General features: G+C 38.4%; 8 protein-coding genes and 1 long non-coding RNA gene across 11 annotated transcripts; 4 read left to right on the top strand and 5 right to left on the bottom strand.

Annotated features, from left to right (window-relative positions):
- Window positions 1-57: 57 nt before the first annotated feature.
- On the bottom strand, window positions 58-1462 carry LOC100641169 (E3 ubiquitin-protein ligase NRDP1-like). Its single transcript, XM_011405234.2, has one exon. It carries the CDS (start codon window positions 1353-1355, stop codon window positions 303-305), a length of 1053 nt encoding a protein of 350 aa, XP_011403536.1. The 5' UTR covers window positions 1356-1462; the 3' UTR covers window positions 58-302.
- A 129-nt stretch (window positions 1463-1591) lies between these two features.
- Window positions 1592-3683, top strand: LOC105312519 (radial spoke head protein 3 homolog B-like). Its single transcript, XM_019995686.1, has 8 exons — window positions 1592-1704; window positions 1763-1832; window positions 1903-2190; window positions 2261-2464; window positions 2513-2675; window positions 2766-2852; window positions 2923-3510; window positions 3667-3683. Exons 1-8 carry the CDS (start codon window positions 1592-1594, stop codon window positions 3681-3683), a joined length of 1530 nt encoding a protein of 509 aa, XP_019851245.1.
- On the top strand, window positions 3681-12713 carry LOC100632830 (uncharacterized). The gene is made up of 15 exons (XM_011405244.2): window positions 3681-3969; window positions 4077-4295; window positions 4442-4891; window positions 5132-5395; window positions 5449-5700; window positions 5935-6045; window positions 6162-6392; window positions 6542-6817; window positions 7316-7603; window positions 7705-7935; window positions 8032-10187; window positions 10300-11533; window positions 11729-12049; window positions 12159-12340; window positions 12443-12713. The coding sequence occupies exons 1-15, from the start codon at window positions 3759-3761 to the stop codon at window positions 12548-12550; spliced, it is 6534 nt and encodes a 2177-aa protein (XP_011403546.1). The 5' UTR covers window positions 3681-3758; the 3' UTR covers window positions 12551-12713.
- Window positions 12714-12878: 165 nt separating this feature from the next.
- On the bottom strand, window positions 12879-16216 carry LOC109581518 (uncharacterized). Its single transcript, XM_019995696.1, has 10 exons — window positions 16068-16216; window positions 15875-16017; window positions 15706-15783; window positions 15431-15542; window positions 15273-15382; window positions 15006-15110; window positions 14699-14876; window positions 14314-14499; window positions 13230-13405; window positions 12879-13154 (listed from the first exon to the last, which is right to left on the bottom strand). The coding sequence occupies exons 1-10, from the start codon at window positions 16108-16110 to the stop codon at window positions 13053-13055; spliced, it is 1233 nt and encodes a 410-aa protein (XP_019851255.1). The 5' UTR covers window positions 16111-16216; the 3' UTR covers window positions 12879-13052.
- Window positions 16217-17292: 1076 nt separating this feature from the next.
- Window positions 17293-18429, bottom strand: LOC100641376 (parkin coregulated gene protein homolog). Its single transcript, XM_003386090.2, has 5 exons — window positions 18259-18429; window positions 18071-18205; window positions 17837-18008; window positions 17585-17734; window positions 17293-17525 (listed from the first exon to the last, which is right to left on the bottom strand). Exons 1-5 carry the CDS (start codon window positions 18358-18360, stop codon window positions 17365-17367), a joined length of 720 nt encoding a protein of 239 aa, XP_003386138.1. The 5' UTR covers window positions 18361-18429; the 3' UTR covers window positions 17293-17364.
- An 81-nt stretch (window positions 18430-18510) lies between these two features.
- On the top strand, window positions 18511-19643 carry LOC109581520 (uncharacterized). Of its 2 annotated transcripts, none has more exons than XR_002184663.1 (3): window positions 18511-18940; window positions 19025-19358; window positions 19412-19643. XR_002184663.1 is itself a non-coding variant. In XM_019995698.1 (3 exons), exons 1-3 carry the CDS (start codon window positions 18917-18919, stop codon window positions 19435-19437), a joined length of 369 nt encoding a protein of 122 aa, XP_019851257.1. In that variant the 5' UTR covers window positions 18511-18916; the 3' UTR covers window positions 19438-19643. The 2 variants fall into 2 exon arrangements, 1 of the variants encoding a protein (XP_019851257.1); XM_019995698.1 differs by having other exon boundaries at window positions 19040-19358.
- Window positions 19644-19724: 81 nt separating this feature from the next.
- On the bottom strand, window positions 19725-20258 carry LOC109581521 (uncharacterized). Of its 2 annotated transcripts, none has more exons than XR_002184665.1 (4): window positions 20217-20258; window positions 20017-20175; window positions 19852-19957; window positions 19725-19798 (listed from the first exon to the last, which is right to left on the bottom strand). It is a non-coding gene; the product is annotated as an uncharacterized LOC109581521 (long non-coding RNA). The 2 variants fall into 2 exon arrangements; XR_002184664.1 differs by having other exon boundaries at window positions 19737-19803.
- A 14-nt stretch (window positions 20259-20272) lies between these two features.
- LOC100641504 (multifunctional methyltransferase subunit TRM112-like protein) lies at window positions 20273-21057 on the top strand. Its single transcript, XM_003386091.3, has 4 exons — window positions 20273-20389; window positions 20432-20533; window positions 20676-20768; window positions 20845-21057. The coding sequence occupies exons 1-4, from the start codon at window positions 20315-20317 to the stop codon at window positions 20953-20955; spliced, it is 381 nt and encodes a 126-aa protein (XP_003386139.1). The 5' UTR covers window positions 20273-20314; the 3' UTR covers window positions 20956-21057.
- Window positions 21058-21488: 431 nt separating this feature from the next.
- LOC100641632 (radixin-like) lies at window positions 21489-25225 on the bottom strand. Its single transcript, XM_003386092.3, has 14 exons — window positions 25161-25225; window positions 25049-25104; window positions 24778-24861; window positions 24089-24379; window positions 23931-24010; window positions 23660-23743; window positions 23361-23604; window positions 22851-23014; window positions 22689-22798; window positions 22434-22594; window positions 22314-22373; window positions 22154-22258; window positions 21997-22104; window positions 21489-21922 (listed from the first exon to the last, which is right to left on the bottom strand). The coding sequence occupies exons 2-14, from the start codon at window positions 25058-25060 to the stop codon at window positions 21758-21760; spliced, it is 1668 nt and encodes a 555-aa protein (XP_003386140.1). The 5' UTR covers window positions 25061-25104; window positions 25161-25225; the 3' UTR covers window positions 21489-21757.
- Between the last annotated feature and the right edge of the window lie 106 nt (window positions 25226-25331).

A 25331-nucleotide genomic window follows, 5' to 3' on the forward strand; every position in this document is an offset into this window, starting at 1 on the left:
TAACTGATGCATAGTAAATAATGGCAGCTGTTTGATTAATAACATCTCACAAAATTGTATAGCTTTTGTAACAGATCCCAAAATCAATTCGTAGTAGCTAACCATAATTATCATACAATTATTTTTTTAAATAATAATAGTTAATAATAATAGGTTGTAATGATGATGATGATGATGATAATCATAATCATAAGAAGATAACAGCACTGACTCATCAATTAACTTCTCAAAGATATTACATAGTCTCTAATCAAAAGAGCTTAAACCCAAACCACACATCCATGTCAGGTGGTAAGTGTGTCTCAGTCTACTCCATGAGCAAATATGATGACCATCCCTGGAGACACTATCATATTATCCCCCATGTGCTCATTCTCGGAAGCCATTATCACGACTGCCTGTTTCCCAGGGACTTGTTTAGTCACGTACTGCTCATAGCGAGACCTGTTCAATTGTCTTGTCTCGAGGACGCTCAGCCCTGGCGGCCATCTTCTCTCGTGTGCGTTAGCCATTAGCTCAACTAGTAAATACTGAGGACAGCCACTTGATGAGAGGGCCTGACGTATGATGGACTGTAAGATGGAGTCGGGCGTACTTATAATCCCTCCCCAGTGGCGTATTCTGGCCGGCCTCAGTAGTGAGAGCCATTGTGAGGTCTGGATAGCATGCTCTACTTCGTCAGGGTAATTAGACTGAGAGGAGGAGACCGAGGAGGGAGAGGCAGAGGAGAGAGGGGGAAGAGGAGGAAGGAGTGATAGCGTGTGCCTCAGAGAGTTTGAGGATGAGGAGGCAGACGAACGTACGAGCTCTTTAAGTATTGTCATTTCTTGTCTTTGGTCCGATAGCTCTTGCTGCAAGATACTAACTTGATCGGAAAGTGTCTTTATGACCAATGACTGGTTCGTTATCTTCTCTCTCAGTTCCTTGATACAGTTGTGTTGGGTGAGTTCGTCCATTGGTACGACACTACCACAGCCTCTATCACACTCAACCGGCCGCCGTGGATTATACTCGCACTGGTTTAGGTGTAACTGGAGTCCTTCGAGATGAGTAACGGTCTGACAACCAAAGACCTCATTCTCACACTTAATCCTCAGCCTGGAGAGGAGGTTTCTGAGAATCCTAGGGGCTGGCCCGAGAGCGCTAGTGAGAGAGGATCCCTCGCAGCTAGGTGGGACGGGAGTGCGGTCAACAGGGCAGACTCGCTGATGCTTCAACCATTCTTCTATACAAGACCCACAGAAGCAATGCTCGCAGTCCTTGATCTGTAGTGGAGAGTCTAAGACAAGACCGCAGATAGGACAGAAAAGCTCCTCGTCGACTACTCCCACGAATCTTTCCACTTCGTATCCCATTGTACTAGAGTTATTCCTCTTTCATGGGTTCTTAAGAAGTTCTCAAGGAGAGCAATCCGAGGAGCAAAAATGCTGTCTATGTCGAGATCTTTGTCTATTTCCCTTACTCTAATTAACGCGCATGGTAACGGGGGTATCCATAGCAACCCTGTTGCTATGTGTTGCCATAGAAACACAACAAAAGCTAAACTCTACTTGTCTCTCTCTCTCTTGCCAGTAAGTATAAATTCAAATTGATGGCGACTGGGACTGTGACGAGGAACCCCGAGAGCGCTGGTGCCTACAGCTATTCCTCTCAACCCCGTACTGTCCACCAGCAACAGAAATACAGAGAAGTAGATACCGTGAGGTGTGATATAAAACTCATAAATATTTTGAATTATATCTTTGTTGCTTCCAACATACAGACCTTGTAACATAATGTATGATAAACGTGTAGTACGTGGAAATACATATGCACTCCATACACTCCCAGCAGTAAGTTATGTATACTTGTGAAAGTCATAAATAATTCCTTTATATTCTTTTTTCTCTCTCTCTCTCTCAGTCATCTCAACCCAATCCTCTAGAGCTCCAAAAACAACAAGAGACACGAAGACGAGTCCTTGCTCACAAGCGTGCCAGAGAACAGATGAGGATCCACTCACCTCCTCCAGTTGAGGGACGGAAACACATTGATGTACAGACCGAGCTCTACCTTGAAGAGATCACTGATAGGGTGGAGGAGGTTGATGTCCACACACAGACTGATGCTTTCCTGGATAGGCCACCTACACCGCTCTTTATACCAGCTAAAACCGGAATGGACGTTGCCACTCAAATAGAAGAGGGGGATGTAAGTAATAAACATGACTTTAAGTGCATTCCTCATGATCACTGCATTTCCGCTTTCTTTTCTCCTTCAGCTTTTTAACTTTGATCTTGAGGTCCAGCCAATTCTTGAAGTGTTGGTTGGGAAGACTGTAGAGCAAGCTCTTTTGGAGGTGATGGAGGAAGAGGAACTGGCTGCGCTCAGGGAACAGCAAAGGATATTTGAAGGGAACAGGAATGCTGAACTCATTGAGACACAGAGACTTGAGGAGCAAGAGAGACGCCGACGAGAAGAAAAGGTTTGTTGAGGGGGGATGCTATTAATTATGTATTTTATCAAATCCCAGGAGAGACGAATGCAGCAACAAAGAGAAGCTCTGATGAAAGAGAAAGAGACAGCAGAGAAAGTTGCTGCCAGAGCATTTGCACACAGTTACTTGTCAGACCTTGTGCCAGCAGTATTCACTAACCTCAGCAACAAAGGATTCTTTTATGATCCTATACAGAGAAGTATGCAGTATTATAACATTTTAATTAATCATTCACCATCACAAGAGAACATTATATGTAACTGATCATTTGCTGTATTTATTGTTATAGACATTGAGACAACATTGATGCCATGGCTAACATCAGAAGCACAGAAAATACTTGATAAGAAACTAACTGCCAGATATCTGCTTGATAGTATGCACAAATAAATATTATTATTGTTATATCTAATTCCCTGCTCCTTTCTCTCCTCTACTCTTTTTAGCTATTATACGAAGAGCTGTTAAAAGGAATTTAGGTATCATCACTCCTGTTCCTACCCCTAAGGATGAAGAAGAACCACCAGCCACTGAAGAAGAACCACCCTCAACAGTAGAAGGAGAACAACCTCCTTCAACAGGTGAAGGGGAGCAACCTCCTCCTCCAACAGGTGAAGGAGCTGAGGATAAGCCTTCTGGAGAAGAAGACAAACCATCTGCAGATAAAGATAAACCAACTGAAGTTGAAACGCCTGCAGGTGAGGGAGAGAAGCCTGCAGAAGAGGGAGGAGATAAACCTGTTAGCACTGAAGAGGGAGGAGAGGGAGATAAGCCTGCAGAAGAAGGAGATAAGCCTGCAGAAGAAGGAGATAAGCCTACAGAAGAAGGGGATAAGCCTACAGAAGAAGGGGATAAGCCCGCTGCAGAAGACAAGCCTGCAGAAGGAGAGAAGCCTGCAGAAGACAAGCCTGCAGAAGAAGGAGAGAAGCCTATAGAAGAGGGAGACAAGCCAGCAGATGTTCCTGCAGAACTAGATGGTGAAAAGTCTACGAATTTAGAAGGTGAAGGTGAAGGAGCACCTGTTGAAGGTAAAGGTAAGACCAAGATAATCATTAATAATTTTTACACTTTTTTTAGATGAAAAAGAAGTATCTGATCCTCCTCCTGTTGAAGAAAAGAAGGAAGAGGAAACTTAAAATAAACATTTTAGCATTATGATCATTATTGTTATTGCAAAAAACTTTAAAAAGTAAAAGCCACGCCTTGAACCTGCCTCTATCTCTTTCGGCCTCGTTTCTTGTACACTCCACTCTTCTGGAACAGTCTTGTGGCAGAGAGACCCATGGAGGATAGTAGGATTTTTCATAACGTTCAGCTAAATGTAACTTACAAGCTCTCCTTCAACACTGACCAGCTTACTGAACAGCTTGTAGAAGGTGCTTTCACTCAAGCGTTTCAGCAATACAAGGAGCTCGGTGTGAAGGTAGAGGGCATAAGGTTTCTTAAAGATGATGGAATTGTCTTGATTTTAATTTCAGCACCCAATGAAGGAGGTTAGAGCTGAAGACTTTTAACTTGTTTACACCTTTTAATATGGCACAATAAATGATGCATGTACAGTACATGTAGATTTTATTCTACTATTTTTATGATTTTTTAGTGGTAAGAGAGGTCGATGGTATGTTTCCTTTTGATCAAAACATTCATTTTGTAAAGAAATGGATCCATCATTTTGGAAGACAATCAATTGCAATTTTACGCAATCCTCCTAGAGTCAGTCCTGATTATGTTCAAGATATCCTGGAAGATACTGAAAGAATTAATGCTGAAGTATCACGAGATGGAAACGATATTAAAGTTGTTTTAGAAAATGCTACAGGTAAAGCAGTGTCTGTGTGTGTGCTTTGGTGTGAAACTGTAATGTTATCCATTATTTTTTGTTGTAGTGTTGTATGTCATCATACTGCTTTCAATGTTTTGATTATAGTTACATTTCACTCATTCGCCCTGTCTTACTTCCTTTAGATTTACCTTACCTTGTAAGCAAGACATTCACTCTGAAAAAAACTCCTGTGCACTTTCAAGAGTCAGAGCCCCCTGTTCCTGAGGAGGGCAGCATGAGAGTGATTGATGATGAGCTACAAGTTGATGAAGAGCTACTAGTTGATGAAGAGGTCAATTCATATAGCCAAATAAAGGTGGTGAGTCAGGAGGCTCCACCACCACACAATTTCAACAGCATCAGATCTTATAATCGGTCTCCAGTCCATTCGTATTCAAGTTCCTCAAGAATTCCTCCAAGCATGCATGTTGCTGGTGGTGGTAGTAGGAAAGCTGTTGAAGTTACTAGTGAATACGGAAGTGGTAATGAACTCGAAAGACAGTTGCGAGGTCGCTTTAACGAGGAACTTTATAAGATTGATGAAATATTTGTTGATGGAGCAACTGCTTGTTTTACTTTTACTTCTGAACAAGGTTAGAAGGAGAGAAAGAGGGAAGGAGAGAAGAAGTAGAAAGTATGGTAAATAATAACAAGTAAATTTTTTGGCACAAAGTAATGACAATAGCTGCATAAGATACATACAGTGTGTGTACTAGCAAGTAGCAACTACAGTAGCAAGTGTATAATATTATTCATTATCAATTATAATGAATAATGTTACACTTTGTAGTTCCTAGAATTTATATTATCGTGTCAATCATTAACCTTTATAGGAATCATTGCTTTAGAGAATAAGCCACTAAGCATCCTAAATGGTTACCCCATTGAGTGTCGTATTGTGTCTCTGGAATATTTTGCTGAATTTAAGAAGAGACTAAGTGAGAAGGAGGTATTAGTCATACGTGGTCTTCCAAGTGGCATGCCTGAGGCCAAAGTGAAGGTTTCTTTAAAGCGACGCCTTGGGTTTGAAGGGCATATAATCAAGGACTGCATTATAAAGGGAACTGAAGCTCATATGACTTTTGAAGATAACAAATGTAAGAATGATGATATAATTCAATTCTTTATTTTTGTTTATTCTATTCACCAGCTGTCAGACAACTAGTTTCAAATCCACCTGACAATAGCGAGCTGTTAGGTCATCCTATCACTTATTCAACTGGACCGGCTCCTTCACCAAAACCTGTTGATCCTCGGCCTCACGTCGTGGTTGAGAACCTGCCTGACGTTGATGAAATTGATGATGATTTGGTTAGTTTTATGAATAAAACCACAAATTCATCAGTAGCTTCTTGTGAGATTAAGAATGGAAGAGGATATCTTTATTATCATAATCCTGAAGGTATGTACATGTACATGTACATGTGTATATCCATGTAATAGCGGGAGTTCTTTTTGGCAGTTTTTTTTGCAGCACAGCTCTATATTAGCTATTTGTCTCAACTAATAGAAGCATGCTATGCACATTTACTGTACACAAAGAGTTTGTGCCAGTTAAAGACAATGCATGCATGTACACGTACATGTACATGTCCAAATAGCTACCCAATTTTAAAATTTTATAACTTTTCTTCAGATGCAAAAAGGGTTGTTCAAGCTCCTCCCTCTTCCTCTTTTTATGGTCAGAAACTCAAAGTGACTCTAAAGCACTCTGAATCAGTACCCAGTGACATGTCTGAATATAAGAGTAAGTTTGGAATGAAATTAATAGCTCTGCTATTCAATTCTACATGTACATGTATTTTATGTGTACGTGTATGTTCATGTACATACAATTATAAATTGTATTTTTATTTCTGATAGGTAGTCTCCAACCTCCTCCAAAACAGCGTATCAACACATCACCAGCCGCTATGAAAAGGCCTGTAGCTAAACCTCGGTCCTTAACTGACTTGATAATTGTTGAGAATATACCACAGGAAGAGGATGAGAGTCATCTTTCGACGTACTTCTATTTTTTGTGTGGAGTTAAGTCCAGCATCAGTGAAAGGAAAGGAGTAGGAGCAGCTGTTATCAAATTTGATGATAAAATAGGTGAGTAATATGATAGTATTTATAAAATAACCTCAGTATTTCATATAAGCTATGATTAAAGCTTCATTGATACTACTTGTACACACACATTATTTATTTTTCATTCACTGAAAGTTATTATACTTTATTTCTTTAATGATTGTAAATAGATGTGAAGTTATTGAAAGAAAAGTCACTGGGCTGTCCATTTGGTAAAGATCAAGTGCAGCTAGTCATTGAGCCTTATAGACCGAACAGTGCTCCTTTGAATGAAGCTACATGTAGCTCTGACAATCTCACTGACAATATCATAGTCAGTGGGTTGTCTTCTGGTAGTCAGAGCTGGATGCTTAAAGCATACCTCAATCGATTTGGATTGAAATGTGATGATCCACAGATGACAGATGGTGGGGCCTCAGCTATTGTAAAGCTCAATACTAAAGCAGGTATGGAGAATGACTTTATGGGCAAAATACAATGTATTTATTCATTTGTCTTGAAGATAAATGTAATGCTTATAATCACTTTCTGCATAATATACTGTAAGCAGGGTTTCCTACAAAGCATGCTAAGTGAGCTAAATGGCATGCTTCATGAGCTGACAGGCACTACAAATACAGCTAGTACATGTTCATGGCATTTGGAGCAACTTTGAAAATTCATGAAAAATTCAAATTTAATCAAAACCAACTCAAATTTTCTACACAACATAAGAGCATGTATGTGTATCAGAAAAAAATAATGGAGAATTTCTTCCTTGTGATTTTTGTTAAAATACCCTGTACAGGTTTATGGCCCAACAGTACAGGTTTATGGCCAAATTTTTGCAATCCACTAAAAAGAAGCTACATGAGCCACACTATGCCACAATCCTGTGGGAAACCCTGAGCATAGGACTGCAATGCTATAATTCAGTTTTATTGTACATTTTTCATTATGCATAGATGTCTCTTTGCTGCAGCAAAGTATTGAGATCTCTCCTTATCCTGGCCAACGACTTTCTGTAGAGCCTTATAATCCTCCTGATGCTTATGATGGGGCTCCTGTTACTAATAGCAGATCCCGTTGTAGTGGTGTTTCTAGTTTTATAGTGGTGAAGGAGATACCTCTCAATACAGCTGATTATAGTATAAAATTGTATATTGATGCACTGCATGGTAGCCAAGTTTGTATGGACCCTCAGTTCAACCCAGAAACTGGTATTGCTGTCATTGAATTGAAAGAGTCAATTGGTAAGAACTTTATATTTTACTCTATAATAGCTCTGAAATGCAACTCACACAGTCTATAGAATCTCATTGTACCTTAATTTACATATACATGTACATTGTAGATGTTAAAGAACTTAGAAGAAAAGCTATGAAGGAACCTTTTCCTAATGGCAAAGTTGTTCTCAATATTGATGTCTTGAAGCCATCTACAAGTGTCCGGATTGAACCTTTAACTTCTGATGTTATTCCTCGACATGTTATTGAAATGTATTGTGAACAGTTTGGTGATAATATTGTTGAACTTGATGAAACAAAGGGTGGCTGCTATATTGTCACTTTCAACACCAGAGAAAGTAAGTTACATGTATTTAATTGACAAAGAGATTATTATTTAGCTTTTTTAATGTGACAGATAACATAGACTTTGACATTATTTTTTCTTTTTATAGGCCAGCAGAAGATGTTTAGTCTCTCACGCATTCACTCTGTAGGAAAGCATCAGTTTATTGCGGAAGAATACAATCCATTACTTAAACCAGCTCGATCCCCTTCTCCCCCTCCTCCTATCATTCCTCCTTCTATCATTCCTCCACCTATACCTCCACGAGCAGTATATTCTTGGACTTCATACAGGAAAGCCATATCTCGTGAAGCAATGGACTACTATATGCACTACACGAAAGAAATAAACGAGAAACTGATCGAAGGGAAGCTTCGTGTCGGTCCAAGTTCACTTGAAGTAGAGCCACTTGCTGGAGCAAACGATATTGATGACTGGGATGTACAAGTCAGACGTGTTATTGATGAGTACTCTCAGGACTTTGAGAGTGCAGAAATAAAAGTGCCAGCAGAAGTGCAGACAAAAGCAATAGATTACATTGAAAGCATAAGAAATGTTCATCCTGATCTTCATTATAGCTTTCATCCTCCAGCTCTTATTAAAATATGTGGTCATTCTGCAACATTACGTAAAGCATCCACAGAGCTTGAAAAAATGACACAAGAAGAAATCCAGATAACGCTACAACTGGAGAAGCACCCTCGTTATATTGAGTACATACTCAAGTTTGCGAATGATGACATTAAGTCGGTTCGTCCTCCAGTAAAAATAGAATATGAAAGGGAGAGGAGACCAGGCTGTGTTACTGTCCATGGCGTGAAGAAGTCTCTTGATAAAGTGGAGGATCTGGCAGAGAAGAAGATAAAAGGTGCATTCACTGAGACCATACCATTAACCACATCAGCCAATAACCTACTCCAGAGTCGCGACGGTAGAACTAAAATCAGTAAAGCACTAGGACCTACAGAACACTCTGTTCTGTATGTTTTTGAAAAAACTGATACACATCACGACTTCCAAGCACAAATATGCATCCTCTCTCCTGAGATTGTTCCGTGTGCTGCAGCTAAGAAATGTATTAGCTCTCTCATTGTAGAAGAGAAGCTGACACTTTCACCTGATGAAGCTGCTCTCTGCACAAGTCAGGAATGGGGTACCATGTGTGCCAAACTAACAGATCAGTATTTTGTTAGGATTAGCATTGTTGCCAATGAGTTTGTGCTTCTGACCGGAGAAGATAAAATAATGAATGCAGTCCTGAATGAGATCAAGCAGTTTCTAAACACGCAAAATGCAGTCACAGATAAACTGGCAGTTAAGAGTACAGTGTGGCAGATTATAGGGGATGGGCATAAATGCAAAGAAATCGAGAAGACAGCCAAGAAGCAAAAAGTAAAGCTCACCTTTCCTACCAAAGGAGGTCCAGGTCAAGATGAGGTCATCATTTTGCTCAAAGGTGAAGCTAAAGCTGTGAGTCATGTGAAGGTCCAGTTACAAATGCTAGTGGATGAAGTCAAGGAGAGACGATTAGTAATTCCACACAAAGTAGGCCTCAAGAAATTGATTGATCGTGGAACAGTGAGGTTCGAATGCAATGGAATTGAGGCCAATAATGATGTAAAGATAAGCTTCCAAGTTGAGGAAGTCTCTGATCGTCTCTTTGCTCCTAAAGGAGGAGCTGCTTTAGCCAACACACCTCATTGCGTGATTGGAGCTACTTCACCAAATGGCATCAAAATCAAAGTATATACGGGAGACCTGGCCATAAAGAGAGCTGATGCACTAGCAATATTTGTCTGTGATGCTACAACCGTTGATGATCCAGTGATGGCTTCAATAGCTGCTGTAGGTGGAGCTGAAATGAGAAGCACAATAGAAGCATTTACTGCACGGCAACGTCTCATCGATGCTACAGTGCACAAATGTGCTACTGTAGGTAAACTGGATTATGCTGAAGTCTATCACGTGGTCCTTCCCAAGTATTCTAGCAAGAGTCCTAATCTTGGGACAATAATTGATGCTTCAATGCATGATCTGTTTGAGAAGGTGTGCCCGAGAGTACGTGATATCATCATTGCTCCATTGACTGGCCCTCCACACAAGTATCCAGTTGAACTCTGCGCTCAGTCTCTCCTCAATTATTTCTCATCTGCTAGTTTTGGTATTTATAATGATATCTCTGTTGGGATATTTATCGAGAAAGACAGAGACAAAGTGGTTTTTCATAAGAAGTTGCAGGAGCTCAAATACAGTGTCCATCATTTTGTAAGTTTGTGAGCAGGAGAAAGAGCAATTAGTAACAATAAATTATAAGATTAATGAATGAATGAGCAAATGATAGTTTACAATTTATGAAAAGATATTTTATCTTTAATAGGATGATTCATCAAAAGGTGGTGGTGGTGGTGCTACTAGTTTGAAGATACAATTGTTCAATGGCGATGTCACTAAAGCTCCAGCAGATGTGATAGTCAATAGCACATCAATTGAAATGAGACACGATGCTAATGCCATATCAAAGGCAATACATAAAGCGGCTGGAGACGACTTAAAAAGAGCCTGTAAGAGTCTGAGGGATCAAGGAGTCCTGCTCAAAGATGGATTTGTAGTCTCCACTCCAGCCAGTGGTTTGCTGAGATGTAATAAGATCATTCATGCTCATGTTCCTGGGAAATCCAAGAACAGACCACCCACTGACAAGGAAACTTCAACACTCAAACGAGTTGTTTCCAATTGTTTAACTACGGCCGATGAAGAGGGAGAGTCCTCTATTGCTCTTGCAGCATTCTGTCTTGGTATTGGTGGCTTTACAGTGGAGGAATCAGCTGAACCAACTCTCGAAGCAATTAAAGAATTCACTCTGACTAAGCCATCGAACCTCAAAGAAGTGAGCGTATATGCACTAGATAAAGCACTGTTTCCTCAGTATCGCGATTATTTCTCAACATATTTTGCGTCCGATGCAACTGTTACCCCTCTTGATCCATCCAATGGTCCTGAAGGGGTTTCAGTCACTCTACAGCCAGTAGCAATACCCAGACAAAGGACTACAACAACCGTTGGAGGGTTGCCCGGTCAAAAAACCTTTAAGGTTAGCTTTTGGATTCACGGTACAGTGGCCGAGAAGTTGAGTCAGGCAGAGAGAGATGTGTACAGGTTTATTGATGATTTAATAGTCGATGACATGGTCGATCTTGGTGACATGACTAACCTTCTCAGTCAGTCTGATCGCGAGAGTATTTTAAAGTTTGCTTCTGAGCAAGAGGTGGAGATTAATATTCAAGCCAGTTTGAATAGAGTACTCGTCAGTGGAGAAGAGAGAGCTGTAGAGAAGGTCTGCAATGACATACAAAGGAGAATCATGAACTTAAATGCTCTCTTGCACCAACTCCACATGTTTGAGTGGTTGGTTACTAATAGAGATGGCACAGAGGAGCCTTATAAAGCAGAACAGGCAAGGCAGCTTGAAGTAGCTCATCAGCGAAAGGAGGAATTTGTTAAGCTCGAGATTGATGGCATTAAATGCATTGTGAACCTGAGGATGATGGAGGAGACTGAAGATATATCAAGAGTGACAAAAACAGTGTCTAGACGAAGGAAAGTGCATCATGGTAAGTCTTATTATTGTATTAGTCTTTAAGATTTAGGCTATGTTTACACTACTTTGTTTTCATGTGAAAACAGAAACTTTTTTTAAATACAGCTTGTCTTTACATTGTTATACATGAACACACATGGATACCGAGTGTGTATAGTAGCATAAATGCACATGCTTAATTTTGCATTAAATGCTTTATTCAAAACAGATTATCCTGATACTTGGGATTTGTCTAATATTGGTAAAGACGTTGTATCCTTCTTTGACGTGGATGAGCTCAGTGATGAATACACTACTGCAACAAAGAGATTCAATGAGACTATAGGATCCAATGTCATCATAACTCGGGTCCAAAGGATACAGAATCCGTCGGAATACGCCAGATACCAGAGTCTTAAGAGCACATGGACAATGCTTCATGGGAAGGGAAGCGTCAATGAGAAGGAGTTGTTCCATGGAACAAAGAGGGACAAGGTTGAGCCAATCTGCTCAACTGGTTTTAATAGAGGATATGCTGCTGATTCTAATGGTGAGTACAAGAGTAGAGGAATAATAATGGGTTTACTAGCTGGTAGTAATTCTTACATTATATACAAGTATCTTAAATACTTGGATTATTATTCTATCTTATCCTCTAGCTGCTCGGTATGGTAAGGGGGTCTATTTTGCACTGAATGCTTCCTACTCCATGCAAGATAAATACTCCCATGCTGAGAAAGATGGCTCAAAGTGTATATTGGTCTGTTCTCTTTTGGTCTGTAAGGTAACACGAGGGAATGAGAAGATGAAAGTGCCTCCACCAATACCAGAAAATCCTCATGTAAGTGTATACATGTACATTGTGACCATCACAATAAACTTATTACATGCACACTTAATACTACATAACTGTTAAAAATTGATCCTTTCTCTTTTTCTTTAGATTTTATATGACACTTTAGTGGAGAGGGAACAGAATCCAACCATTTTTGTGGCAATGAAAGACTCTCAAGCTTATCCAAAATATTTGATAGTCTTTAAAAAGGCTTGAGGAAAACTGGCCAATTTTTTTGTAGGATTATATTTTTTCTTACCTGTAGCAAGTATTTTTTGTTATCATGGAACATGATAGAAATTTATTAATTACTGATTGTGATAGAATACACAAATGCACTTTTTCACTTGTTGAAATAATGGTTTGGTAGCAATTTAAAGTTGTTTTTCTACACTTTCAAGTTTGAACAAGAACAGGAAGTTTATACTGGACCAGAAAAGGTCACCCCTTTACTTTCTAAAAGATTGTTTAGAGTATCAATATGGTCTCAGCCATTGATTGACAAAGAGCTACAGCTTATAGCATTACTAAGTACTAACCAATGTTAGAATTCCTTTTGCATCTTTGATCCAAAAGAAAATTGTTATGAATTATTTTTGTCAAAAACTCATTTTACTGTGAAAGCAGAGACATACAAAGAGATCCTGTTGTGTACTATACAATGAAAAAGGCAACAGTGTTTGTGTGGTAATGCAAGTGCAGGTACAAGTCAGTCCTTTTATGCATCAGCTGCAGGATTAGGTGTCAAGTGAATGCTGTGCTCATGGACTAATGTAGCAACACTCTCTGGCTCTATCTCCACCTCTGATATACCAGCCTCCTATGAAAGGAAGAATAAAGAATAATGATTCAATACTCACATTTGCATGTACAATTATACATACATAAAACTTACAGAGTTGGGTATCTTTAAAAATACAATCTTGTCCTGGTTGGCCAATATCTGTTGGAGCTGCTGCTGACTGTAGAGAATAGGAGAATGGAATGGAACTCCCTCAGGTAGTCCATATACTTGAACACCAGATTCCTCCAAATTATCATAAGCCAAATCACTTCGACCGGTACATATCTCTAGAGAAAAGAGACACCCATCAGACATAGGGAAATAGTAATATATGTATGCACTAGTTGTGAATTTTACATGGTAATAGTAATAATTAAAATACAAGATTTAGATGTAGTACACCCATGGTTTTTTTCCAAAAAATGACTCCAAAATCACTCTCAATTTTTATTACATTTTCTGATACATAATGACATTCTTATGCTATGTAGAAAATTTGAGCTGTTTCCGACAAATATTTTTTGAGTTATGAGCAATTTTAAAAATGAGCCAAATTTTGAAAAATACCCAAGGCTATAGCTCATGGTTTTTTTCAAAAATTGGCTCCGAAATCACCCCAAATTTTTATTACATTTTCTGATTCATAATGATGTCCTTATGCTATGTAGAAAGTTTGAGCTGTTTCCGACAAATATTCTTTGAGTTATGAGCATTTTTAAAAATGAGCCAAATTTTGAAAAATACCCAAGGCTATAGCCCATGGTTTTTTTCAAAAATTGGCTCCAAAATCACCACCCCCACCCCCATTTTTATTACATTTTCTGATACATATTGATGTCCTTATGCTATGTAGAAAGTTTGAGTTGATTCTGATAAATAGTTTTTGAGTTATAAGCATTAAAAAAACAAACAATCAATATGCATGATACATGTATCAGAAAGTATTGTTGGTTGTGATTTTTTCAATTTTTGGAAAAATCATGGGCTATAGCGATTGCTTTTTCCTGGCTATATTACAGGGTTATACATGCAGCCACAATATATTAAGAAGCTGAAATTAATATTTAAATCACTGGCTTAGTAATTTTGGCTTTAAATATTGGCACATCACCAATGACCATTCATATAACACAGGATTCATTGCTCAATATGTAGAGCTACATGTACATGTACATTGCATGTAAAAAACACTAACTGTATTTGAGAGCAAAAGCATTAGCAACACTCCTTTGCATTGTCTCTACATTCAATGATACATTGCTATTACTGACAACTGGTGAGATGACTGCAGTAACAGGACCAGTGGCTGGAAGCAGTGTAGTAGGCTTTAGGACTTTAACAGGAGATGGTACTTGGATACCAGTAGATGAAGGTATCAATTCTAAATGGTAGAATCAAAAATGGTATATAATGGGTAGAATTAGTATTTGGTGCATGTATTAATTAAATTAATCCTCTCCATATTACATTGTGTAAAATTAGTTCCTTGTTCATAGACCCTGTAAAATTGTTATCCTATTCACTTAAACCATCTCTCACTCTTAATTCTAATACAATTCTTTCTCTTTACACTCTCTTACCTGATACATTATCAGAGAATACATATCCAATGAATGGATTCTCTAAAGGTTTCCCCAGCTGCTGCCTCTGCTTGTGATATGCCTTTCCTTTATTAGTAGCTAGTAGGTGAGTCTGGAGGGCACCAGTGTTAACAAATATGGCATAGCCTTCAAACCCCAGCTGCTCCAACAATTCAAACTATCATTTCAATACAGATGCACGTCATAAATAAATAAAGTAAACAAAAAATTAAATAAAATGAATACAATAAAAACTAATCAATACTAAAATACAAATAAAAAATAAATACAGTAAAGAAACACCAACCTTATCTTGTATTTGTAGCAAGGTCTTTTCAACAAGGTTTTCCTCAACACTTAGAACTGGCGATGACGAGTCTTGCAGAACCAACTGTTGCTGCTGATTGTACTCCTAATAGAAATAAAAGAAAAAAAATCATCAAAAAATCTAATAACATTTACAGGTGTTTTAATTGATCCACTACAACTCAATCAAGCAACACTAATTCATTATAATTAATTATGATGCTCAAAATAAATTAACAATGAAGATTTTATTAAGCATGACACTGACCTGTATAGATGTGCTACAAACAGCTTCAGCACGTGTTGCCCACTGCTTTCGCTCCTCTTCGCTCAATTCTCCCCACCTGGTAGCAACTATGGTATTGCGCTCCTTAAAATCTAAAAAAACAACATTGAAGTTATTGACATTGCAATGCTGTCAAGCACCAGGTCCAAGGTCTGGGTGATTCTGAACGTATTCCGAGAAAAATAAATTATATCCATTGACACGCCTGATCTTCTTTGCTGGAGCAGTGGAAGGCTTGAGCTCTGGTGACCCCTACAAACCCAACACTGTACTTATAAATGAAGAAATATGGTACAATAACAACCCATTGGCAGACAATTATTAATAATATTAAAAATCAATAACAAAAAATTAATATTTCACAGCTTCTTGTTATGCATATGTGTACAGGTACGTGATATGAGCTCAAACTCACAGATGAAAACTCAAACTTTGGTAGCGGTAATATGCCGACTTTTCTCTTCCTCTTAACCACTTCAGAGCCGATCCAATTCTAACAAAAATAATAATATTTATAATATTGCATGATGATGGTTGTGGCTGGGTGGGGTGGCGGGATGTCTTATGCTTGCTATATTCTCTACCTTCACTTTGGGTATAGTTGTGCCCAGTTCTGCTGCACATTGAGTAATGAGATCAATGTTACGACGGTGAGTAGATGTCATGCCATATTCGTCGAAATATTTCAATAACGTGGCTCTCTGCTCCACGGTAAAGGCAGAGAACTCTGAGAGAGGAGATGGATCGATAAAATGAAATTATTTTTTGTTTACTCACTCCCTTTACGAGATACTGATGTAACTGGAGACGACTGGGCCATTCAAAATTGAAACCTTCGCTTCTAGTAGAGACAAAAAAAGAACCAGAATCTATTTTTTGTGTCTTTGTGATCAAAAATTAGCAGGAGGCCTGGAACTGCGCATGCGTACAAAAGTATGGAGCGGCGTGGCGCACTAATTAATTTGTGTGGGTGTAGTTAAATAACAAGTTAATTAATAATGTAGATTAATTAACCGTTTCAGGGTGTGGCTCTAGCTCTTGCAAAAAAAAATCGCAGAGAAATGAGTCTCCTTTTGCCTTCATATCCTGCCAAGAGAGGCTACTACACAATCATGGAGCTGAAATTCGTTGCTATTGTCCTCGGATACGATGGTGACTTGTTTCAGCGCTGTCTGGCACGCCACGGGATTGACATAAATGCAAAGCATAGGTACTCTGAATTAGAAGTTAAGACCTGGTTGGATGACCACATATTTGACTTGGAGCTAGACAGAGTCTTTAATCACTATACTGCACACTATAGCGTCAGGGTAATAAAAAAGGTCCTTCTTCACCTGCATCAGAGATCATTAACATACAATGAAGTGGCAACTTCCAGGAGAGTATTTCAAGCTGTCACTGCCAAGGAGAGACGACTCACGTTACCAACTGACAAAAACCAGATCCTATTCGCACTCAAAATGACTAATAAGATCCTGCCCCCAACGAAACTTCACCACCTGCTGCAAGCCATGGGCCACTATCGATTAGAATCTCCGAGCAGTTTGAAACTATTTGATTTCTTTGACATTGTTTCTCGGGCTCAGGATTTAGAGTCGTTAACGTCAGAATATCTCCAGTCAAAAGCCAATTCTGATGCTCACTTAGATGTGACATTTGAGACACTATATAGTCGACTATTGGCTTCACTTGATGAAAAGTACAAGGCTTCACTTATCAAGCACAAAACAAAAAAAGCTAGATCTGACACTTCAAGAGCAGAATTTGTACCTGAACCTCAGAAAACAACATTCCCCAAATACTACAACAGTATAGCAATCCAAAGAGCCACAGAATCAAGAGAAGCCATGAGACCTACCATAAAGGAAACTACCCAACAAGTTTATCTTGCAAGAGCTGGTAATCTGTCACTATCAAGTTCCCAAGGCGAAAGGACACTGAATAGACTAGTGACAAGTTATAGCAACAAAAGACCCCACACGGTTCCCTTTTGACTTTTTAATTAAACTATTATTATTACAATAATTTAATAATAACAATAATAATGAGAGATATGCGATCAAACCATGCAAAACTAGTTCAGAATGCAAGATTCATAGGTTGGTATCATATACTTAATGTTTATAAATGCATCCTCTCCTCCATGCCTTTCAAATGCTTCAAGAGTTTCTTGGATGAGGTCTCCAATGTTCTCTCTCTTCTGCTGACTATAGTCAATCCCATCACCAGAGTTCACTAAAAGGAGGTTGTACAGTGTTATAGCAGGTATGCAAGAATTGGCGCCAAAAACCTACAGTTTTTCATCTTGTAGATGTTCAATATTGGCAGAATTTGGCGATAATAAGGCACAAGTGCTTCGCCAACTAGTTCACTGGATATGACAAGATGCTGAAGGATCTTTAATGTTGTACAGATGACCTTGACATTCCTTGTGTTAAGAGCATCTATATTGTATATAGTGACAAAAAGTAAGAGAAAAAACTCAAAAAGGTACATCAGTATAATCTTTAAAATTAATGTTAGATTTCTATCTCACAAATGCTAACTTTTAATGGGAATGATTAGCTGTGGAATGACTGGTAGAATCTTTTTTCCTCCATGCTCAAGCATATCATGAACACCTTGTCGGGCAAAGAACTCGTAAGGATGAGCCGTTTCGCAAAGGCCGTCAAAAAAGAGAGGTAGGTAATGGTGGTAATCAAGCTTCTCTATCTCCACCTAGAGGGTATTAAAATTGTGACAATAATTAAGGATCATGAAATGGCTAGTGTGCTCTTAACCTTCCAGGCTATCTTGTTCCCTTTGGTGTCATGTTCTAAAGCAATTGGGAAGTCTCCCCTGTCATAAAACTTTCTAAAATCAGTTGGTTTGTACGGCCTGGGCTCCAGGGCTCCAGCTTTGGGAGGTGATGAAACCTGTATTGTAAAGAATGAGCTCATTTAAAGTCTCGTGAGTGTACATTAAATACCTTGGCATTCCCTGTATAGGCTTTCACTGTGAATGCATCTGCTGTTGCAGCCTTTGGAGAGGCTCCTTTTCTTGATAAAGGAGGAGCAACTGCTGTAGCCATTGGTCTCTTCTCTCACGCACAATGAATGGTGTAGTAGATACGCTTCCTTCGATCAACGTTACCATAGAAACATCATTGTTGTGTCAATTAATTATTTGCACATCGAGTTATTAGAAATTCTATGATACGGTATGACACGTGTTAGAATGTTAAATGAAAGTTTGTTTCTCATTGTATGCTTTGAGGCAAAAATAAGTGACTAAATCAACTCCTTGATTAATCATATCCTGCTGTTCTATTCTAGCTCTGTTTCAATGCTGTCTCAAGCAGCAAAACAAGAGGGAGATGGCTAAAGTCAAGAGCTAAAAGTTTTTAACACTTAGTTACAACTAGAAGATCCTTGCACAGGTGTTAGTGCATTCTCTTACCAGGCTAGCGTCTCTGGCAGCTCAGGAGAAAATGCTGCCTGATGCAGTTGTAGTAGATAGGGCCGGGAGAGCTTTCAGCAAACGTAACAGGGCTGTCTTGTTACTGAATTGTGTTCTTAAAAAGATACACAAAAATTTTGGCCAAGAGGCAGATGTCATGAGTATGTTTCTTCACAGTATTGAAGACAATGAACAACTTCATGAATTTCTCGGTAAGCATATATACTTCGAGTGCATGCAGATCTACACGTAGATCAAATCATTTACAACTACATGTCAACTATGGGTCTTTTTAGTAATTAACGTTATAGGTAAAGAAGTACAATGACAAGGGAAAGAAGGGTGAGAAAGAGCTCCTTACGGCAAACCAGGCTATAATAACAGCAACTTTAGAGTTTAACCTTTTAGAAGTTGCTGGGAAGCTTCTGCAGTGCGGAATCATTAATAATGAAGAATATGGAGTGATTGTGGATCCTGCTGCAGAACATAATTCCCTGGTTGTCTGTGATATACATGTATTAGATAGTAATGGAGATTCTATTGAATTGGACTCAAAGAGCTTCTACATATTTTTGAGCAACATTCTTGAGGAGATTAGTGGACCGGCAGAAACTCTTGCAGAGAAAATGAGTAAGTGCATATAGGTACCTTGATTGATTGTTTAAAATTTCTCTCTACAAGAGATTCACTGGGTGACGACCCTAATTAATAGACACTAACTTTTCTAGAACTTAATTTCTTAATGTTATAATGATAATTATTGTTAATGTTTTATATCAGAAAATCTAATTAATTAATGAAAAATTCTATCATCACCATTTTTGACAAGACTTGGCTAGTATTCCCTAATTTTTTGAGCCAATTAAAAAATTTGTAAAAAAATTTAATTGAAATCTGCTCAAACTTAATTTCTACAATCTAAACAACATAAAAACATTATGTATCAGAAAAAATTTAAAATGAAAAATCCTTACCTTTTCATTTTTGGTAAAATACCCTGTACACATTGGCCAACTTTTGGAGCAGCTTTAAAAATATTTATAAAAATCCAATTGTAATCAGAAACAGCTCTATACTACACAACATAAAAATATGTAATTGACACACATAATAATTATTTTACCTCTAAAATAACAAACTTTCCCAAAAAAGTCAATCTCCTCCCAATAATCAATAAAATGCAACAACCTAGTCTTGACACCCAACCTAGTGTTGACGTCCACCTCTCCCTGTTTATAGGTAGACATATATAATTGACAATGAATACAAATCCTTCAGAATAAAATACTTTGTTTGGCATTGCATAATAGTCCTCAATATCCAGCGGATGGTCACGACTTGCTTAGTATTGCCCCGCCCCCAGAGACTACTTTATGCTCCAACAACTGACAATTCCAGTCATCTATTCTTGCTGTGGAATGATTATATCTCTTAACTGGTTCATACTCTAAATAAAATCCATGGCTAACCATAATAATAATTCAATACCTTCTGTTTTCAGTGTTTTGCACCAGCAGCACCACGTGGCTTCCGTATACTTCCGAACACTAGTACCCACGTGCTGCCACAAGGGACTGAAAGAGAAAATGAAGCTTCTCACTCATAACATGCTTACATCTCATGTTAAAGGAGTCATTAATGGTTACCCACTGAAACTAATTGTGAGTAAAAAACGATGCACATAGCTATTTATTATTGCATAGGCTAGGAAGGTCGAGGTGAAAGATGTTCAATTCAATTCTGATTTCATCTCGCGTATGCTCAAGAAGGTAGACTGGCCGGTCTTGAAGAAAACAGCTGACATGGTATGATCGAGTTTAATAAAAAGGCATTAATGATGGATGTAGATTAAGATTGAACACGAATTAAGTTCAGTTTGTGTAGACTAACTTTAATAAAAATATGTACATTACTGTCTTCTCACTCATTAATGCTCATTCCCTTTAGATAGGTCATGGTCAGTCGCTGCCTATTGAATTACCTGTAGATTTTGAGTCCAATGAAGGATTCCTTCAATCAGCACATCATGCACTAATGGAGGTATGTCTAAAGTACTTTCTTATGAAGTTTTGTTTTAAAATGCTCCTTGTACAAGTATATTAATTGTTTATTTTAGGTAGAAATTATTGAAGGTGATTTAGAATGTCCTGAGTCTGGGAGACTATTCCCTATTCAAGATGGCATACCTAACATGTTACTAAGGAAAGAAGAAACAGCTCAGACTTAAATAATTAATTTTATTGTAGAGATATGTCATAGTCAAATGATTGTAACTACTGTTGTTGGTTTTTTCTGAAATAATATTAATTTATTGAGGTAGCAACTAAAATTTTGATTAATGCAAATAGATTTTAAAATCTATTATGGTGAAAAATAATAACCCATTGTTAGTAAATGAAAATCATTAAATGAAAAAGGGGTGTGGTAGTTGTCACGCCCATCTATGTCAAAGTTAACTCTAAAACATGTAACCTCTTACCTTTTCTGTTCTTTTTTTATAAAATGTTCACAATTTCAGTTCATTTATAGAAGAGAAGCCCTTACTTTATATCGTCATTTACTCACTGCTCTGAGAGGAATAGAGAATGACGTCCAAAGAAAAGAAATGACAAAATGGATAAGGAATGAGTTTGAGCTACACAGAAACACAACAGAAAAAGTATATATATAATATAATATTTAAGGTGATTCCTTCTCCTTTCTTGTGACAGGACAAGATCAAGAGTTTAATGACACATGGCAAAGTTTTATTAAAAGAACTGGAGACTAGTTTGCATTTAATGAAGTAACCTTTTAAGTTATCTTGCACAAAAATAAAATTACCAACATTTGAGAAAATAGAAAAAAGAGTTAGCTAAAACAACAAGGATAATAATAATAATAATATCGTAAGCAAAAAATAAACATTAAAAGCTCAAAGTATTATTACAAAAATAGCTACAATTTAATTACATATCAATGGGGTAAGTTATCAAAAATAATGTTCCCTAGCTGTAACAGTAAAAAGTACGTGCATTCCTTCCCTCCATTTACATGTGCTCAAATTCTTCAACACGAGTCTTAGTGTTGCCCTGACGAATCTGGCGGAGGGTTTTATACTTGTCGCGTCCTTGCTTGACGTTCTCGGCGTGGAGCTGGTCCAGTTTTGTTGCTTTGGTATCGTCTCTTGATTCAGCCAGCTCTGTAGTTAGAGTCTAGAGAAAGGAAATAATAATAATAATAATAATAATAATACAGTGTCTTAGTGTCCTCCTGCACTTGTAAGTACCTTAAGCATCTGAGCCATTTGCTTGTTCTTCTCTGCAATATGGACACGGCTCATTTCAGAGCCGACGTTACTGGCTCCCTCCATTGAAAAATCAGTAGTCCCCTCAGTCTAAGCGAACAGGGTGAAATTATTTTTTGATAAAATTAAAACGGCTTACCTTTTTGTCATCATCCTCGTTGTGATCATCTTCCGTCACTAGTGCTATGGCTGGAGTCTCGTTAGCCTTCTTCAGCCTACTCTGCTCCAACTCAAGCTCTTGCATCTACACGTGACATTAAATAAACACTACATGCAGTTTATTAATGTACAAGTTATACCTTTTTTCTCATTTTTTCCATTTCAGCATTCGCTTTGGCTATTGCTGCTTCTTTCTCTTTCTATAATGAAAGAAATCAATAAAATACTCCTCAATGGGACACACATATCATTTCCCTTACCGCTATTTCCTCAAGCTTCTTCTTTTCAGCAGCATCTTGTGCCTTTTCCTCTGCAGCCCTTCTAGCTTCTTCATGTTTCCTCTCCAATTCTTCCTTCTCTGCCTGCTCCCTTCTTAGCCTTTCAGCAGTATCTCTTTGTTCCTGTTCCTTCTTTTCAATCTCTAAATTATACAGAGAGAGAGAGAGAGAGAGAGGGAGAGAGAGAGAGAGAAAATAAGTTAATATAAAATACTAAATTATATTTAACTGACTAACCGAGTCTAACTCTCTGTTCCTCCTCAATTACTTTCTGAAGTTTTTCCTGTAAGTCCTTTGTCTTACGCTCAGCCTCCTCGCGAGCTTGACGCTCCTTTTGGAAGCGAACCCTTCACACAAAACACAATTAACACACTATTACATTACATTCTGCCTATATACCTCTCTGATTGCTTGGAGATCTTCTCTTCCCTGGCTTGTGCTTTCATCTGCTGGACCTCAATGGTGTCTGGCTTTCTTCGGCGGAGGTACAACTCATGGTTTCCCATGCAGAGAGCCAAGATACGCTTGTTGATGCGTAGACGAGGGGCATTGAAAACAAAATCCTATTACATGTACATAAAACAAACCATAATATAAATAATCATACATGTACATGTACATGTACATGTTTGGTGCTTGAGGAATTATTTATGACTAATTGGTTTAAACTGAAATCTTAAAAGTGGTTGAAATGGAGTGTTTATAGTTTATACTCATACAAGATTAATAGTAAGTGCAGCATCACAAACATTCATAACTGCAGCTTTGAATTGGTAGTGAATAATGTGTAAAGAATCATAAACAATCATTTACAGAATTACTACAAACTACATACAATGTACATGTACATCCTGTATTTACTCATCATACGTCTCACTCTCTCTCTATCTACTATGAATGACAACTTACGGGAGCTTTCTTGTCAATGGGCTTGATGACAAACTTCTTGTCATTAAAGGAGATGTTACGGATCTCGCTCCATGGGAACCCAATCTTTGGAGTGAGGCGGTCCTCTTTCTCGTAGACGTTGAGGCCCAAGGCATCGACACCAAGATAAAGATCAGTCCCCTTCTTGTTCTTGATTTCAAAATAGTTGACGCCATACATCTCAAGGTCCTGTGCAATCTTCAGATACTCTAACATGGCATCCTCCCTGTTTAGAGGGAGAGGTGTTGCTGGTGTGGGTTCAGGTGAAGAATGTCACTCACCTCATCATGGTCTTGTGTTCCTTGTGCCATGTTGTTATTCTTTCCTCCCACTGCTCTTTGGTCAGCTTGTGTGTATCATAAACTCTAAAAATTCAAAAATCAATGGCCACACATATTGACCGGGTGATGGGCCACAATTCATGAATAATGCTCCAGTAGAGGGAGTCATGTGGCAATGAATATGAGCTGGTGAAACCAGTAAACAAAATGAATATCGCTATGAGTCTATTTTTAGCAACAGAACAATGCTATTCTTATTTCGAATTTTTACCTTTTAGGTAGTAGCCTGTCTTTAGTTAGGAAACCAGGCTTGTGCTCATCTGGGTTGAAATCCCCGTACTTGGCTTGTACCTAGAAAGCAATCAAAATCAGTTTTTGTTGTCTGCCCTTCACATTAGCGACACTTGGGTTTATTACTAATACACTTACGGCGTAAGATGCTAAAAGGACAAGTGTCTCGGCAGGACAGTATATCTCATCAGTGAGGATGGAGTCTTTCACTTGAAGGTAGAACAAGCGTTGGGTGACATCCTGTATCAGCTCCTCTTGGACGTCCTCGGGATAGAACTTGACGCGGAATTTGAATTTCAGAGGAGTCTCTTTGGGTAGATCCTGAGCAAGAACCTTCTTGTTTAGCTTGAGCCAAGTGATGTAGCCTTTGTCATCTTCGTACTGTAGACCGAACCACCATACTTCACGAAGACCAATTGTCTTTACGACCTAGAGAGAAAGAGCGGGGGGGAGGGAAAGAGAAAGCGAAAAGAGAGAGGAGTGAATGATAAAGAATGAACATGACTGATAGTGTTTATAAGACATCGGAAGACATACAATTTTCACTATGCACGTACATGTACACCAAAGTTTCGTGCAAGTTAGCCTAACAATGTCAGCAAGTGGAATCTAGTGCAGTGTAGTGGGAATTTTAACAAATTTCCCAATTACCATGCAGATGTACACATATTCATGCAAGCTTGTGTGTGGATTGTGTACTAAGGGTGTTATCCAAGAAAAGACACATTATCTATATGCACAATCAAAAACAATCATTGGATGGTAGTAATTCCAAACAATAATATCAGACCACGTGAGGGAGGGGGGAGGAAGGGAAGAAGTTGCACCTGGTCAAAGAGTTGCTTTCCTGTAGTGCTCTGCTGGATAGCAAACTCCAGTTCAGCATCCATAGTGGTTACACGGACAGTAACCTGCATTAGAACAAATGGAAAGAAAGAAAGTTATTTTAAAAGTAGTATTAGAAAAAGGGCATGATAATCATTTTAACACATTATTTTTTCGCCTCATTTCACAGACAGTTTTTACAGTTATGACTAGGTATATGGGTCCAAATTATAATAACGTGTGACTAGTATGTATGTAATGAAGTTCACTTACCGGCCTCGGCATCTTGGCTCCTTCTTGCTTTCAACGAAACGCCCTTGAAGAAGAATCTAGCAATTAAAACAGGCACAGTTCTTAATATAGCAGCAATACAAATGCAACTTACTAAATAAGGAGAGGAGAGAGAGGGTGACAAGTCTGTGTCTACGAAGTATAGTAGCACCGCAAAAACTTTAAAGGGGCGAGGCTCCGTCCCACCCACTTTTTGGTTGATTTTTGAATCGCGCATGCTCAGTACAAGTCGTCATGGTTACAATTCAAAATTTATCACGTGACT

The sequence above is a fragment of the Amphimedon queenslandica genome, unplaced genomic scaffold (genome assembly GCF_000090795.2).
Source record: "Amphimedon queenslandica unplaced genomic scaffold, v1.1 AMPQUscaffold_13435, whole genome shotgun sequence".
Lineage (NCBI taxonomy): Eukaryota > Metazoa > Porifera > Demospongiae > Haplosclerida > Niphatidae > Amphimedon > Amphimedon queenslandica.